At 44.3% G+C, this 13,427-nt stretch overlaps 1 protein-coding gene and 4 non-coding genes across 5 annotated transcripts; 4 read left to right on the top strand and 1 right to left on the bottom strand.

Moving 5' to 3' along the window:
- The first annotated feature begins 2,560 nt into the window (after positions 1 to 2,560).
- On the top strand, positions 2,561 to 2,655 carry Trnay-gua (transfer RNA tyrosine (anticodon GUA)). Its single transcript has 2 exons — positions 2,561 to 2,597; positions 2,620 to 2,655. It is a non-coding gene; the product is annotated as a tRNA-Tyr (tRNA).
- An 825-nt stretch (positions 2,656 to 3,480) lies between these two features.
- On the bottom strand, positions 3,481 to 3,600 carry LOC127233834 (small nucleolar RNA SNORD22). Its single transcript, XR_007835528.1, has one exon. It is a non-coding gene; the product is annotated as a small nucleolar RNA SNORD22 (small nucleolar RNA).
- A 530-nt stretch (positions 3,601 to 4,130) lies between these two features.
- Trnay-gua (transfer RNA tyrosine (anticodon GUA)) lies at positions 4,131 to 4,219 on the top strand. The gene is given in 2 exon segments: positions 4,131 to 4,167; positions 4,184 to 4,219. It is a non-coding gene; the product is annotated as a tRNA-Tyr (tRNA).
- Positions 4,220 to 5,012: 793 nt separating this feature from the next.
- Trnay-gua (transfer RNA tyrosine (anticodon GUA)) lies at positions 5,013 to 5,097 on the top strand. The gene is given in 2 exon segments: positions 5,013 to 5,049; positions 5,062 to 5,097. It is a non-coding gene; the product is annotated as a tRNA-Tyr (tRNA).
- Positions 5,098 to 7,194: 2,097 nt separating this feature from the next.
- Positions 7,195 to 9,957, top strand: LOC127233812 (activator of basal transcription 1-like). Its single transcript, XM_051200448.1, is given in 5 exon segments — positions 7,195 to 7,507; positions 7,988 to 8,184; positions 8,337 to 8,426; positions 8,428 to 8,580; positions 8,582 to 9,957. Coding segments are annotated over 5 exon segments (873 nt in total). The 3' UTR covers positions 8,702 to 9,957.
- Positions 9,958 to 13,427: the final 3,470 nt, after the last annotated feature.

Raw genomic sequence — 13,427 nt, 5'->3', positions numbered from 1 at the left:
AAAAAAAAAAAAAGAACTTCATATGAAAACGAGAAATAGGTGAATAAAAAAGATTAACTATTGGAAGTGTAGGCGTGCAAGTTCCTTTGAAAGTAACAAAACTCCAGCTCTCCAAGTCGTGAGAGAAATCTCTAAGAACTCAGCCATTTTCTATAGAAAAGCTTGTGACAACAATTATGCTTTTCCGGGTTGCTGAGGGAACCCGCGAACGTAAGAAGCGCCTTTTGAATGAAGTCTGGTGTCTCTAGTAGGCTGCTCTTGCAAGGTATTATGGGAAAAGAATGACCCCCCCCCCAAGAAAAATTGGAGAATGCGGGCATCGATCCCGCTACCTCTCGCATGCTAAGCGACCGCTCTACCATTTGAGCTAATTCCCCACCTGGTGTCACGTGGCTGCTGCCTTGCTCCCCTTGATATCTAGATTTAACTCACTACCAGCAGTTTCGATCCACCAAGTAGAGGTTTTGTTTGCTTGTTTTTTTTTTTTTTTTTTTTTGTGGGTTTAATGTTTGCTTTTAAAAGCCCAATGAAATCTGGACAAATGACAAAACTGAAATGGAGAAGGTGAGATATCGTATTCAAGAGAGTTTTTTCTTGGGCTGGGTGTGGTGTTCCGTAATCCCAGAGCTTCAAGGAAGGAGGAGTCCTGAGTGAGGCAGGATAATTGCCCCTCTTTGAGGCCAGTTTGGGTTACAAAACAAAATGAAGCTCAGAGGTTGTGGTTTGGTAGTCGCGGGACAGCCCCGGGTGACTTCCACCCTGTGCATTAGACACAGCACCGCCTGTTCTGCGCAGGTCACAGGGATGCGGACAGGGGTCCGGGACTCGCAGATCGCTGAAACATCAGTGCTGGGATTGGTAAGAAGTTAATTCCAGAAGCCTGTGTATAGACACCAGATGCCAGGTGGAAATTAAGCTTTCAACGGAGAAAAACACTCTAGTTCTCCCGCCGTCGAGGCTGGGCTTTGGCTCACTCCTGTGTCCTCATCAATCCTCAAACCCTCTAACTTCTAAGACTGTGTCCAGACATCGATCGACTCTTCCGTCCCTACGGTTCAAAACAAACAAACAACAAACAACAGCAAAAACAAAGGGCTGACCTTAAGAAGCGAGCCCTTTGTTTTTTGTTTTTGTTTTCTTTTTTCAAATCACTGTCGGAGGTCACATAGCCAAGAGTGCGTCTGTATTGGTTAATTTCTTAGTTAATTCCTTTTGGTTTCTTTAGGCACGATTTCAAGGATTTTCAAAATTAGTGTTCCAAAGTAAATGCTGAAAAGCTGATAACTTGAGGTAGCCCTCAATGACCTTAAATTCACTGTGTTGTCGAAGATGATCCTTAAATCGTGATCTTCCTGCCTTCTTTCAGGAATATTTCACCACCTTCGGCTAGAAGTGCATACATATACGGGTTCAGACTAGAGAAGTCTTTGTAGAAAGAGAAAAGAAGTAATTGCTTTTTCATTCTGGAGTGCTCTCTTTTGGTGAACTTTCCGGAGAGTTCACCAAAAGAGACTTCCTCTTGTGAGCTTAAGGTTTATTTTTAAAATTCAATAAAATCGGAGCAAGATATTAAAAATCTAAAGGGAGAAAAGGCACGACATATTTAAGTCAGTGATTCTAGAGCCAGTTGTGACTGAATTGGAGGCCTGCGTGGGCTACTTCATGAATACCAGGCCAGTTGGAGCTAGAAAACCAGATCCTTTAAATATGAATAAATAAATAAATAAATAAGCAAATAGGAAAAGAAAAAGAAACACACTCATCCTAAAACCTGATCCATGTCTCTCTGAGCTGTTCAAAGTGCACACAACACACAGGCCTTTTCAGAGCCCTAGACCCCAACACAGGCCTTTCCTGGCTCTTTATACCAACCTTAACTTTTGCTTGTTCATTATAGTCAGTGTTGACACAAAGAGAATGACTTTCTGCGAAAGGAAGCTCCCCCCACATAAAAGATTTTAAATCTCAGATACTAACCTTGCATTCCTATTTTGCTGAACTATCATTCCTCTCTTAGACACAGTCAGAAGGTGAGCCCATTCAGAAGGCATAGATCCACATGCTGGCATGACTACACTCAAGGTATGAGATCTTCAGCAGGAACAAAGCTTGGGCTTCTAGTAACACTGGATGGGGGGTTAACTTTCCAAACTGTCAGTTTCCAGGGGTACTGGAATATTTTACAATTCACACTGAAGTTTTGACAGTTGTTAAATGGTGCCACTTCCCGACTTTCAGGAAGAAATGCCAAGCTACGAAAGTGACCAAAAGTCATTGCTGTCCACAACCCACAACTGTCTTCCTCAGTTGTTTTGAATTTAATGCAACCGTATCATTTATCTAGCAAAACTCGACAGACCTAAGAGAAACAGGGCAGCACAGAACAAATCAGACAGGAAGGGCAGGGTACAGGATATATATCCAGGATATATACCCATGAAACTATCAGTCTCACTATATAAAATATGTCAAATGTCTGAAGGGATTACTTTAAAAAGTTACACCTTTAACATAACAAAATCGAGATCATATAGTATTACCAAGGAAAGGTGTAATATCTCCTTCGATAGCTCAGTTGGTAGAGCGGAGGACTGTAGTGGTGCTCCTCATCTTTGAGGTATCCTTAGGTCGCTGGTTCGAATCCGGCTCGAAGGACGAGTGTTTTGAAGGAAACGTACATGTAATTTCTCAACAACTCTCCTGAAACGTATAAAGGTTAAGATATAATAATCTGTCCCACCTTCTGCGTTTGCTCTTTAGACCCACCAGAAGTGCAGAGTGTCAAAGGTCTCCCTAACCACAAGTCTTCACCTTTTGCCAGGAATGAGGACATAGGTGACAGACTGTGGTGGTCTCCTGTGGTCGGCATCATCGGTCTCGACGCAAAAAGAATTTTATGAGTCCATAGTAAGCCTTCCCAAAAGCAAAACGTCACGAACCATTTCCCAGGTAAAGCCATCAAGTTCAGCGTGTCCCCAACACACTCTGCCCACCTCTGACAGTTCTGCGAACACAAACCTAAAATGTGCAGTCCTCTCACTGGGGGCGGCAAAGGTTCGAGTGAGCGAAGACGACTGAAGGAGTCTTTCAAAATGACAGGTGATGGATGGAGTTTCACGCTGGAATCCCAGCAACTGGAGAGGTTGGAGCACGAGAATCTAGACACAGCTCGTAAAAATCTGAAGTATTTGTTTTTGCTGTTGATGTCTGCGCTTTGGTTTTTCTTTCTCAGAGGCTTTCTGGTACACCTGGGCTGCTCCAGCTCCTTGCAGCCTTCCCCTCACTCCCCCACCTTCTCTTCTCCTAGCCGAAAACTCTCTGGAACCATCGATGTTGCTGTAGGAGCGTGCAGACCTCCAGAAGCTGCCCACTCAGCCCCCCAGCTCAGCCCACTCTACCTGCAAAGATGCAGCAGCTTCAGTAGACGAGCGGAGGATCCTCATGAGAATGGTCTTGAAGGTCTCTTCAGAAAGTAGGGTAACCCCTCAGGAAATTCCTTCTGGAACAAATATTCTCTTTTTCCGCCAGCCCCCGTACGTTTGTCTTCAAAAAGCTCTGGGGCTAGAACAGGAATCGAAGTGCAAGAATTCTTCACTTTAATTTTAATGTGATGATCTTTCAGTTAAAGTACTAGAAATATTTCCATAAACGTTACTTGCTCTCTTTACCTTTTATAACTAATACACTTTAAAATCTGTAAATCCCCACAAATCAATAAAAGCTTCCCTAGATGGCTTCCTATGTTTTCCCCACGGTACTCATTGTTCTGTCTTAGGCACCAGAAAACTGAGTGGCACCGTAGGTGGTCGCTAGCCAAGCATAACAGCATGCTTAAACATGCAATGATTAAAATGTATCACCTTTGAGGTATATGTTATGTTTTGTTTATTTGTTCCAGTATAATTGTTCAATATAACATGGGCCACTCCATTCCTAAACACATGCAGTTTTTGTCAACTTTATACAAGCTAGTCATCTGGAAAAAGGGACTTCAGTTTTGAAAATGTCTCTGTCAGATTGGGCTGTACCTTAAAAGACTTTCCTGGCGGTTGTCTGCTTTTTAAACTTAATCACAAAGAAAAACCACCAGCTATTTTTTATTTCATAAATCAACAAGCTGTTGACGCCTCCCTTCGATAGCTCAGTTGGTAGAGCGGAGGACTGTAGGTGAATTTCTCTGGGTATCCTTAGGTCGCTGGTTCGAATCCGGCTCGAAGGAGGAACATTTTGGTTTGTTCCAATTAACAAAAGATAGTATAAAATACCAATATTTATTAAATCAATGGTCTGAAGAACTTTAGAAGTTCAGACCTACAATTTAAATGATGGTCTTTTAGAGATAAACATAAAAGAAAAATTTTCATACATGTCATAATTCATATATTCCATAAAAAATATCCCTGGATGACTTATTTTCCCCAATGGTACTCATTTTTCTTAGTATCAGGAAGCTGAATGCACCACAGGTGCTTGTTAGTCAAGCATGACAGCATTCTTATAAATGGAATGGGTAAAATTACTTTTTGAGTGTATGTGTAATGTTTCATTTATTTGCTCCACTACAATTGTGCAAACTAGTATGTTCACTCCTTTTCTAGATCCATGATAAAGGCATCTCATGCATTTGTATTTTCCTTGTCCAGAAAGGAGAATCATGCGCTTCTCTGGTGAAAGGGGCCTATGTTATCACTGTGGTGCTAAGGAGACTGGGAGAGTACAGCGGGGAACGTCAATAAAAGAGAATGGATGGTTCCGTCTGTAAGGATTCAGTGCATGAACATTCCTAGGAGCATTATCGGGGGGGGGGGGGGAATCTATATGAAACACTTATACATTAAAAAGCACACATCTCAAGCATGTTCTTAATTACCTGTTGTGTGATCACTTGCTAATTTACTTTTAAAATATCCTCAAAAACATTTCCTAAAAACATCAATTTTTTAGATGAATCAGAGGAATTGCAACAAATCCATCAGCTATTTTATAAGCCTTAAAGAAAACAACATTGTCTTCCTTCGATAGCTCAGTTGGTAGAGCGGAGGACTGTAGGTTGACATAGTGATCCTTAGGTCGCTGGTTCGAATCCGGCTCGAAGGAGAGGCACTTTTGAAACAATTTCACCAGCGCTAGCTAGACTTCCAAGATTTTTTAAGAACCCTGTGGCAACCAACGTCATGTGAATATATACAATTATCAAAGTTGGGGTGAAATAAGCAAACATAATTCACAATCAAGTGCTGTTCAAGTTCAAAGAAACCAAGCAAGGTTTTCTTCAAGTTTCGGGAAGAAGTTTCTCTTTTCGAAATTCAGGAGTGTTCACAATGGGCTAAACCACGATTTTGCATGTTCATTCATTGGCTAGTCAACGATTCTTCACGATCCTTTACTATATCCATATTTTTAAAGTTAATTAAATTTTAAAAGTCTCTTGTAGCCCAGGCTGGTCTCCACCTCCCAAGAACTGATGATTACATGGTTGCCACCACTCGCAGTTGACTTGGTACTTAACGTGTATTTCCCTAACAATCCCAAGCACACACAAAATAGAGAAATAACGTCAGGTGTTGCCATTTAGCTACAGCGTTGAGACACCCTGGCATCGTCTTCACGTGTGTTCCTCCTCCAGCTCTCAATGTTTTGTAGTAACTCCAGCGTCGCCACTGCTGTTAAAAATTAAAAGCAGGGCTCTGTTCACCCCACACCCGAAAAGAAGCAGAGGTAGCCAACAGAAAGCCCTCTCCAGTGAAAGCAGCAAAACAAACTCACGATAAATCCAGGCTTAATTATTAGGCCTTCAGATGCACCCGAGCTTTACAAATAACACCCGGGGCCTGACGACTGTTGTCCCGGATTCTGTCTTCTATAATTTTCGTGGCGATGGAGGATAAGAAATTATGTGGGGCCTCGGCGAGAGAACACTTAAAGCCTGGGCGGGCTCCCTCCGCAAAGCAGGATACTGGTGGTTCACGAATTGCAGCAGCATCACTGGAGCCTCACCCGCTGGCCTCAGCAGTCTGGGGCACAGAGCTGCGCCGGCGCATGGCCCGGCGCCGCAGGGCAGGTCCCAATAGCAACACCTGCCGGCCACTTAGCGGCGCCGGCGACCAGCTGGTATGAGGACGGCGCCCCTGGCGGCAGTGCCGAGGCTGAGCAGGCTACTGATCGAAGCGTGGCCAGAGAGCAGAACTGAGTGTTGCTACCCCACACCCTTCGCTCATCAGCTAGGAATAGAAATAGATTCGAGCACAACAGTAGGCAGAGAAAGTTCTTTAAATAATACTTTTAAAGATTTAAATACTCTGCCGGGCAGTGGTGGCGCACGCCCTTAATCCCAGCACTTGGGAAGCAGAGGCCGGCGGATCTCTGTGAGTTGGAGACCAACTTGGTCTACAGAGCTAGTTCCAGGGCAGGCTCCAAAGCAATACAGATAAACCCTGTCTGGAAAAACAAAACAAACAAACAAAAAAATAAATAAATATTCTCAGTTTATAATCACTAGAGGCGCGTTTAAAATTTAAAAGTACAAATCCAATTAAAGTTCCAAAATTACATGTGCAAATGTATAAACTGCTTCAAAAACTTTAACTTTAAAATGTTTAAAATTCAGTTGAAATTTCAAATAACTAAAAATTCAAAGCTCTGACTGAAATTTACCAACTGAACTTCATAAAGCTTTTAAAAGAGGGGTTCTCCTCCCTCAGCCGCATTCGCACCATCGTCCTGGAATAAAATACTGTTTTGGTCTCCACAACATAAACTTTCCCAACAAGTTCTCCAAAAACCCCGCGAGACGCACCAGGACACGCATTTGGTGCATGCAGGCAGAAACATTCATATACATTAAAAAAACAATTTAAAAAAAAAATAAGAATATTCCCCCAGAGCTCGCCTGAGGTCACGGTTGCACCTGGCGGAGGCGTTTCACAGGAACCTGTGGCTCCGCCTTAGTCCAGAGTCGTCTTTTGGCCTCGCCCCGCCCCGCCCCGCCCCGCCCCGCCCCGCCCCAAACCCGGACTCTACCTCTGAACGTCCATTCTCGTTTGCATTGACTGCTCCGCTCCCCCAGCAACTGACCACGCCACCTTTTTATTGGTCTTCACGGGATTGTCCCATCCCCCACGCCACAAAACAACACACAGGAATTACGTCATAGGCCACCTTTAGTCCCTTTCCTCTTAGATCGGCTCGCAGGATATGCGTCATCGGGTGGCGACGGGTTTACGGCTGTCGTGCTCCCCCATATCCGCCATCATGAAAGCCGCGGAGTTGGTGGGAGAGCAAAAGGCGCCGATGGAGGGAGAGCGGCAGGAAGAGGCAGAGCTGGATGCAGAGGCGGCGGAGGAGCAGGAAGAGTCCGAGGAGGCGGCCTGCAACAGCAGCAAGAAGAAGAAGGTAGTGCCGGGAATTGTGTACCTGGGACACGTCCCGCCGCGATTCCGTCCCTTGCACGTCCGCAACCTGCTCAGCGCCTACGGCGAAGTGGGACGCGTGTTCTTCCAGGCCGAGGGTAAGCCCCGCGATGACTTATTGCAGGCTGAGTACGGGTGAGGCGTGGGTTGTTGGCTTTTGGAAGGTTCCGACTCCCTACTGGCTGTTAAATTTGTGGCATTGATGTCTCTTGGAAGGCTGGGGGCGGGGTAGGAGAATGGAGAGGGTGGGCGGATAGAGTGCAGTAATAAGGCCCGAAAGATAGCCCTGATTTTCAGATAATCCCTGAAACAGCGTGTGATAGCCTCCGTCAGCCTCTTCCACCTCTTGACAAACACAGTTTGGAAACGGAGGTGGGAACTGGTGCGGCTATTGGTGTTCAGGGAGCTGTCATTTGAAGACAGGAATGAGTTAAGGAAAGAGTCTGCACCTTACAGGTAGTCCTTTTCCATCCACAGCTGTGAACTAACACCCGAGCTAACAGGTTTGAACTTCTGGCCAAATAGAGGTGTGTCTCAGTGGATGCTTGACCAGGATGTTCGTTGTTTTTGGCCCACAGACCGCTTTGTGAGACGCAAAAAGAAGGCAGCGGCGGCCGCAGGAGGAAAGGCGGCTAAATACAGCAAGGACTATACAGAAGGCTGGGTGGAATTCCGTGACAAGCGCATAGCCAAGCGAGTGGCAGCCAGTCTACATAACACGCCCATGGGTGCCCGCAGGCGCAGTCCCTTCCGTTATGACCTGTGGAACCTCAAGGTGAGGTTCTGCGTTTCTCTGCCACACTTTGATTACTCCCTCCAGCCCTAGCCCAGGCACATTGTCTCTCTTGCTAACTCCTAACAGCTCCCAGTTTCTTCTCCCGTTCTGGCTTTCCCTGTCTTGACCTTTTCCTATTTTCTGGTCCACAGTATTTGCATCGTTTTACATGGTCCCACCTCAGCGAACACCTTGCCTTTGAGCGCCAGGTACGAAGGCAGCGCCTAAGAGCAGAGGTTTCCCCAAGCAAAGCGAGAGACTGACTTCTATCTTCAAAGTGTAGAACGGGGACAACGCTTCCTTGCAGCTGATGGGGATGCTACTCGCCCTAATAGCTCCTGGACATTTGCACAACGTCCCACAGAGCAGGAGTTGAGGGCCCGGAAGGCAGCACGGGCAGGGAGGGCGGGAACGAGCTCGCCTGGCTCACGCCCAGGACCAGGCCAAATCCAACAGAGGGCTCCTTGCCAGGATCTTTGGAGCCCCTCCACCTGCAGAGAGCAAGGAAGAATCATAACCAGCAAGGGACTCCTGGTGGAAAAAGAAGCTGCTTGTAGTTACCAGCTCCGCTCTCTTCAGGTCTGCCTCCCGCAGAGTGTAACCGAGTGTCAGTCCAGGCAGATGTTTTCATGTTTTCTCTCTATTCCACAGATCAAGAGTTTGGTAAAAGACTTTTTTTCCCCCTTGGCCTCTTTTACCCACCATGATCAAATCCTGTTACGTTCCCAGCTGAGAACTTAGGCTTACTATCCAAGATGATTACTGCTGGAGGAGCCAATTGTATTTTGTTTGACTTCTGGTTGCCTGCCTTTCTCAGTGTGCTCCTAACGGTTTCTGGCTCCAGGAGTGGATTTCCCTTCTACTAGAGCAGCAATGACACACCCATGTGGTCTATGATGTTCATCCACTGTGGTGGGGGCAGAATTAACAGGAATTGGGTTAGTGGCCCAATTTGAAGTTTTTGTTTGAAAATAAAAAAGAATTGTTATACACGTTTTAGTTTTCAGGTGGGAATCATTGAGTTTCAGTTTCTTTTGAAGCGAAGCGTACTACTCAGTTATTGTAGCAGATATGTTCCCAGTGCTCCTCATACCTTTTTCAAGTGTCCAGGCTAGCCTTGAGGTTATTCTGTAAGTTGCTCAAGTAAGCCCTGAACTTGAAATCCTGTCTCAGCCTCCCAAATAACTGGGATTATAGGTTTGTGTCAGCCAACCTAGTTTCAATGTTCTTAAATAAATAAACAAGTAATTTCTTTGTTCAATAAATTTCTTATCTTGAAAAGATGTGTACAAGCTGTCATGAACCCTGTCTCTTAAAATACTCATTTTGGTTCATGTCTTACGTACAAAAGTTGCATGTGTGTTAAGAAATTTGCTACTAGATCTAAGGCAAAAAAAAAAAGACTTTGCCAGTGTATAAGCTCTTCATGGATCCATTCCACCTGCCTTTGCAGTCACTGTTCCGTATCTCCATTCCCCTTCCCTCAGTCCATCCCTCACTGTGGTTCTATCACATATACTACCTTCTTCAGCAAATTCTGAAGTTCTTTTCCAATAGCCTGACACCCTGGCCCCTCATTCCCTTCCCTACAAGCTCAGGTGCGTTCTTTGAGATCAAGTCAAACAGCATGTCAGCTGTCTGCCCCACCTAAAATGGGTGCTCTGTGGGGTTGATATTTGCTTCTCCGGTGTTATCAGGAATGAAGATCGAACTTTATCTTTGACTCCTTATGGTTTCAGTTTGTTTGGCAATAAAAATTCACTAACTCTTTGAGTTACTGTGAGGAGAGATTTTATAAAAATCCTAAATAATATGCTCTGGACTTTACCCATGATGTTTACTTTGACAACCAATTTGGGAACTATCATCTATTTGTGACAATGATAAGGAGTGGCAGAAAGTTCTTTCTCTAAAGAGTCATATAACTAATAAAAAAGGAGAGTTAATCTTCATCTGGGTCTTGTAACGAGTATGGTTTTTCTGCCTGCCGCTTGGTCTTGTCCTGCTGCTGCGCCAGCCCCAAATAACACACAGAGACTCTGTATTTTATACAATGCTGTTGGCCCTGTTACTTGTTTCTTATCGGCTAGCTCTGCCTTAATTATTAACCCATTTCTGCTGATCTACGTATTTCTCTTACCAGGGAGCCGGCGGCATACTGCTTTCTTCAGACTCTCCATCTTGATTCCTCCTTACTACTTCCTCTTCCTCCTTGTCTCCTAGTCCCTCCTATCTTCCTTTCCTATTGGCCAACAGTGCTTTATTTATTAACCAGTATGAGAAACATATACAGAATGACATCTCCCATCATGGGTCTCTGTTTAAACATACTTTTTCCACATTAAGCCTCTTCTACAGGAACAATGGTAAGAACAGAGAGTAAAAGGTTCTGCTGTATGACTAGAGCCAAGTAATGAAACACTGACAAAACCAAGTGTTAGTGGGGCTTTGTCAATGTAATCTCAGTACTTGGGAGACAAGTGCAGGCAGGTCTCTGTGAGATCAATGCCAACCTAGCCTACATGATGAGATCCAGGACAGCCAGGCCATATTGTCTCAAAAAACAAGAAGAAAGAACCAGATATTACTGGAAATGCTTCAAAAATAAGATTGGGAAGCAATAAGTATTTTCTATTTTGTAGATAAATTTCTGACTTCCAGGGCTGGGTATTTAGGGCCCCTACCCTGTGCTGTGGTGGAAAGTAGAGCCTGTTACCTCAACTGACTTAAAAACTGCAGTGTGGAGTCATGTGCATTGTGCCCCAGCTGAATCTCAGCTGGCTATACAGGATATGGACTGGCTTGCTTTTGCTTCTATGATGGCTTTCCCTGGAAATTAGTTATAACCTGATGTGTGATAAATGTAAGGAATAGTGCTTTCACTTTTTTAAAATGATCTTTTTAAAAATAAATTATTTTTATTTCATGTGTATTGGTGTTTTGCCTGCATGTATGTCTGTGTAAGGGTGTTCTGTCCCTTGGAACTGGAGTTTATTGCCGCAGACTGCTCAGCAGACCACTGGTCTGTGGGGAGACTTAACTCAGATACTTAGGTCAGGAGTGAATTCGGCGCGACAGACAGTCAAATGCAAGAGAGGTTTGCTACTGCTGCGAATCTTTACTTCAGAGCATCAGAATATATACAATCATTTTAAGGAACAAAGTCTTTGGCAGGAGTCCAAAAGATTACAGTCTTCAGAAATCATTAGTGCTGAGACAATGGGAACATGAGAACATTAGACATAGACTACACAGGAAGAGAAAATTCTATTTTATGCCTGTCAGTGGTCAGCTCACCAGACATCTAGTTTTTGCTAGTTTTGATATTTATGATGCAGCCCTGCATCTCTACCTAAGTCCTGACTTATAATTTTTAGTATTTCTTCCTAGGTTCTGGGGTGGCCAAAAATATTATATTTAAGATGATCATGACAAGGAATTTCCCGATTATTTCCAAATATCAAAAACTTATATACTTGCCACCTCAGTTGCCATTGCTGTTCAGAGAGGGCACACCATGGTGCTTGAGCTCTCCTGATTCTTTCCCAGATAGATAATGTATTGAACTTAACTCGATTTCCATTCACCATCACATCTAAATAGGTCCTTTATCATAAACACCTGTCCAAGGGAGTGGAGCATCTGTGGGACTGTAAATGTATGGGCCTCTATATCTGGGAGGCTGTCACCAGGAATCCTTAGTCAATATTTCTAGGGAATTGTTTATTTGCCTGTCTGTTAATCCCTTTTTCTGTAAATCCTCCGTTTCTAATTGCACTTTGTCTTTACTTTTAGTTTCTCTCTTATTTCTAAATTTTCCTTCTATTCCTAACTCAAGTTTTTGCACAACATCTATAATCTTCCCAAATGATTCATTAAAACTTTGAAACAATTGTAACAGCAACTGCTGCAGGTTATGATTCCAAAGACTAATAGAAAAACATAGATCTATGCACTCACGAACCCAACACCCAAGCCAAGCTGATTAAAGACCTTTTTCTGGGATCATGCCAGGGACCACCAGGAGGGCTAACCACACGTGGCGTGAACCTCGGGACAGGCAGCCACAAGCTCTTTATGCTCCATGCTGCACTGTCTCCACAGGAGCGAGTGTGGCAGTTTATAATCAGTTACGGGCTGCCATGTGGGTACTGGAAATTGAATACTGGGCTCTCTGGAGGGACAGCTCATGCTCTTAACGGCTGAGCCATCTCTCCAGCCCCTTAGATTGATATTTGAAATCTAAGGCTACCTTCATGTATGTCTGTGCACAGAAGGAATTACATCCCCTGGTGCTGACAGTTGTGAATCGCCATGTGAATGTTGGGAACCCAGGTCCTCTGGAAGAGCAATCGGTGCTCTTAACCGAAGAGCCATCTCTCCAACATCAAGTACTAGCACCCTAGTTTTGATAAGGGGATATGATATGATAGGATAAGGGCATAGCACCAATGCTTGATTACATCATCAATTACCAAAACTTCCCATTCTTCCAGCAAAAAAGTGATTTTATTCCAGTCCTTCCTGTCCTCACAGACATATGCACAGCTCCAAAGATGTTATTTGATTAATTAATCTTAGGATTTCCTCTTGGTAGTAGTTGGATGAGGTGTGCAATCAGATCTACACAGCGATAGAAGGGAAATGCACTCAGCATGTAATTGTTCTCCAGATGTGCAAGTGAGAGGTCTGTTGCTTTTCCTCTGGACTTTGTCAAGAGCTGGTGAGGGTTAGAGGAACTTCAGGCAGCACAAGAGTGTGAGGCCGGTGTTGGGGATGACAGCAGAGACATTATGTATGTCTGAGTAATAGAGGGTGCAGACATCTATGAATGTTGGGAACCTAGGTCCTCAGCAGCAGAGAATGACATAAGAAGGGCTGGTGGGACAATAGGCAGCGGCCCTGGCTATGGACCAAAAAAATTCTTCCTATGGCTTGGATGAGGCCAGTTGAGAGCACTTGTCTATCAAGAACACGTTCCTGGTTTAAAATGTTCCCTTTTGCCGGTGAGTTGGGGCTTTGGATCTGACCATTATAATCTACTCAGGTCAAGAAAATCTTCAGAAAGCGTCTTTCTGAAAAGTTCCTCAAAAAGCTCGGTTATAACTTTCTTTAGGTCACCACCCACTTAGGAGGTGTGCGGGGAGGTGCAAAAGGTTGCCCAAGGAGAAGATAAGAACCTGCCACTGGTCCACCAGCAGCAGCTGCTTTACCACCCCACTTTACAAGGAGAGCGTCCATCT

This window comes from Phodopus roborovskii, unplaced genomic scaffold (genome assembly GCF_943737965.1).
Source record: "Phodopus roborovskii unplaced genomic scaffold, PHOROB, whole genome shotgun sequence".
Taxonomy (NCBI): domain Eukaryota; kingdom Metazoa; phylum Chordata; class Mammalia; order Rodentia; family Cricetidae; genus Phodopus; species Phodopus roborovskii.
The sequence above is the reverse complement of the archived record's forward strand: the minus strand, read 5'-3'. Positions and strand labels throughout refer to the sequence as shown.